Source organism: Corvus brachyrhynchos, unplaced genomic scaffold (genome assembly GCF_000691975.1).
Source record: "Corvus brachyrhynchos isolate BGI_N302 unplaced genomic scaffold, ASM69197v1 scaffold85, whole genome shotgun sequence".
Taxonomy (NCBI): Eukaryota; Metazoa; Chordata; class Aves; order Passeriformes; family Corvidae; genus Corvus; species Corvus brachyrhynchos.
The window spans coordinates 999,622-1,003,007 of NW_008238634.1; the positions used below are offsets into that span (position 1 = coordinate 999,622).

Consider the following 3,386-nt stretch of genomic DNA (forward strand, 5'->3'; position numbering starts at 1 on the left):
GGGGCAGGGAAGGCTCAGGCAGGCGCAGGCAGGGTTCAGGCAGCCCCTCCATGTCCCGTTCCCAGGGCACAGCGTGCGCTGCGAGTACACGGCGCACAAGGAGGGGGTGCTGAGGGAGGAGCTGCTCCTCGCCGGACACGGCCCCGGCCACGTCAAGGTCACCGTCCAGGCCCGGGTCATGGGTAAGGAGCTCTGGCGGGTCCTGGGGTCCCTCCCTGTTCCCCCCCACCCCACCCCAGGCCCAGCCCCTCTCGCCCAGTTGTCCCAGTTCAGCCATGGTGCTGTCCCAGCTCCTGGGCACTGCTGAGGAATTGCCCAAAGTGAGGGATTTCACCCCAGAAACTCCCCAGCCCAGGGGTTGAGGAGACCCTCGGGAAGGGGTGAAGGGAGGGGGTGGAGGGTGACCCCAATGTGCCCAGGGCCCCTCTGCCTGGCTGAGTCCCACCTGTCCCTGGGAGCCCCCAATTCCTGGAACCCCCCAATCTCTGGGATCCTTCTTATTCCTGGGAGCCCCCCCTGCCCCCCCATCCCTGGGACCCTCCCCATAAACCCCAACACCCCCTTGCTCCGCTTGTCCCCCACCCCATATCCCAGCCACCCCCAGCCCCCTATGCCCCCTGAGGTTGTCACCACCCCTGGGCATTGACCACAGCGGTGACACGAGGACAAGGGACAACACATCCCCCACCCGGGCCCAGCATCGCTGGGATGGACAAACCCGTGCGACCCTAAAACCCCCCAAAGCCCCTAAAAAGGGGCAAAGCGACAGAGAGCTGTCCCTGAGCCACGTCCCCCGATGTCCCCAGACCGCCACCACGGGACGCCGATGCTTCTGGACGGGGTGCGCTGCGTGGGAGCCGAGCTGGAATACGACTCGGAGCAGAGCGACTGGCACGGCTTCGACTGACCCCAAACCCCAACCCGGGGGTCCCCACAGCCCCCACGAGGGGTCCCCAAAGTCCCCAAAGCGCAGGACGGTCCCCAAAGCGGGCAGGGGGACCCCCCCCCCTTGTTGCTGCGTTGCTGCTGCTGCTGCTGCTGCTTTGCCCTCACCCCGCAGCCCCAGGGGGGTTTTTGGGGGAATTGTGCCTCTTGGGGTGGGAATTTTCCTCCTTCCTGGGCTGGGGAGGAATTTTGCAAGTGGAATGTGGGACGGGAGCGGGGAGTTCCCTGTGGCTCCGGGGTTGGGGCCGTGTCCCCAGCCGTGTCCTCGTGTTGCTGCCAGCGCCTCTTTTTTGGGTTTTCCCCTGTTTTTCTCTTTTTTTTTCCTTGGTTTTCTTGGTTTTTTCCTGGGTTTTTTTTTTCTCTTTTCCTGTTTTTTTTTCCTCGTGGTACAAGGACCAGGAGCAGTTTCAGGAGGTTTTATGTGCCTATATATATATATATATATAAATATAAAGATATCTTACATGCCTGTGGGGGGGTTAAAGTACAAAATCCTACCTCGGGAAGGAAGAAAATCCCACTGGGAATAGGGCTGGGAGCCCAGGTCCCCTCCATGAACCCACCCAAGGGGACAGGGGACACCCCCAGTTGTCCGTGGATAATCCCAAAGAGTCCTGGATGGGGGATGGGGGGGGTCATGAGGCAAATTCCAGTTAAAGGGGGGCTGGAAGAGGGTGGGGGCAGGGTCTGGGGTCCCCAGGGTCTCAGTTTGGGAGGGAATCGATGGCGGATGGTCCCCACAATGACAGGAGGTCGCAGCTGGGGTGGAAATTGATGGTGGCATCTCCAGGGGGTCTTGGTTGGAGATGAGGTTGATGGTGGCAGAACCTACGACAGTCCCCACAGTGACTGTGGGGGGTCTCAGCTGGACAAGAATTCAGTGGTGGCATCTCCAGGAAGGTCTCAGCTGGACAGGAAGTCGATGGTGGCATCTCCCGGGTCCTTCAGCTGGACAGGAAGTCGATGGTGGCATCTCTGGTGGTCCCCACAATGACAGGGACTCTCAGTTGGACTGGAAGTTGATGGTGGCATCTCCTGGGTCCCTCAGCTGGACAGGAAGTCAATGGTGGCAGATCCCAGAGGTTCCCACCATGTTGGCAAGGTCTCAGCTGGAGATGAAATTGATGGTGGCAGATCCCAGGATGGTCTCAGCTGAAGATGAAGTCAATGGTGGCATCTCCTGGTGGTCCCCACAATAGTGATCCCAATGTCAGCTGGACAGGAAGTCGATGGTGGCACGTCCCAGAGATCCCCATGATGATGGAGGCTCTTGGTTGGACAGGAAGTCGATGGTGGCACGTCCCAGAGGTCTCCATGGTGATGGAGGCTCTCAGTTGGATAGGAAGTCAATGGTGGCAGGTCTCCATGGTGATGGAGGCTCTCAGTTGGATAGGAAGTCAATGGTGGCAGGTCTCCATGGTGATGGAGGCTCTCAGTTGGATAGGAAGTCAATGGTGGCAGGTCTCCATGGTGATGGAGGCTCTCAGTTGGATAGGAAGTCAATGGTGGCAGGTCTTCATGGTGATGGAGGCTCTCAGCTGTAGATGAAGTTGATGGTGGCATCTCCCAGGGGATGTCACCACAATGCCAGGGACATTCAGTTGGACGGGAAGTCGATGGTGGCATCCTCCAGGGGGGTCTAAGTTGGACAGGAAGTTGATGGTGGCAGGTCCCAGAGATCCCCATGATGATGAAGGCTCTTGGTTGGACAAGAAGTCAATGGTGGCATCCTCCAGGGTCCCTCAATTGGACAGGAAGTTGATGGTGGCAGGTCCCAGAGATCCCCATGATGATGGAGGCTCTCGGTTGGACAGGAAGTAGATGGTGGCATCTCCTGGGGGCACCCCCACAATGCCAGGGCCCCTCAGTTGGACGGGAAGTCGATGGTGGCATCTCCTGGGGGTGTCCCCACAATGCCAGGGCCCCTCAGTTGGACAGGAAGTCGATGGTGGCCCTCACGCTGCGCGCCGTGCGCGTGTCCAGCGCGGTCACCTTGATCTCGGTGTCCCCAAACTGCATGCTGGCGCGGATCTCACGCCGGCCCCACGCCGGGCCCGCGTCCCCCGTGGCGTCCCCCACATCCCCCAGCTCCAGGCTGATGGTGCCGCACTTCCTGACGCCAGGGTCGGTGATGTACACCACGTCATCGGTGTCGCAGCAGTAGATGTTGATGATGGTCCGGCGCTGGCCGGGCCGGGCCGGGCAGTAGCTCCGCTGGACCACCTCGCCCAATGCCACCGACTGGTCCACGGCCACGAACTTCTCAAAGATGTCGGTGCACCAGTTCTTGCCCTCCTTGACCAGCAGCTTCTCCCGGGGGTGCTTCCCCTCCACGAACTTGTTGAGGACCCCCACGCCGTGGGTCAGCGGGGACCGGCGCACCCGCACCACGCCGGGGTCCAGGCCGAAGAGCACGGCCCCTTTGATGATGGTCAGCCCCA

The 3,386-nt window shown here is 60.7% G+C and overlaps 2 protein-coding genes across 2 annotated transcripts in view; one reads left to right on the top strand and one right to left on the bottom strand.

Annotated features, from left to right (window-relative positions):
• The window catches only part of CUNH20orf27 (chromosome unknown C20orf27 homolog), a 9,324-nt gene extending 7,916 nt beyond the window's left edge, over positions 1-1,408 (top strand). The window contains exons 4-5 of the mRNA XM_017737376.1: positions 8-182; positions 807-1,408. Of these exons, the coding sequence (XP_017592865.1) occupies positions 8-182; positions 807-907 (276 nt within the window). The 3' untranslated portion in view covers positions 908-1,408. The remainder of the gene's footprint in view (positions 1-7; positions 183-806) is intronic.
• Positions 1,347-3,386, bottom strand: part of HSPA12B (heat shock protein family A (Hsp70) member 12B) — a 16,471-nt gene continuing 14,431 nt past the window's right edge. Inside the window, 1 exon segment of the mRNA XM_017737377.1 lies at positions 1,347-3,384. Coding sequence (XP_017592866.1) covers positions 2,872-3,384 — 513 coding nt within the window. The 3' untranslated portion in view covers positions 1,347-2,871.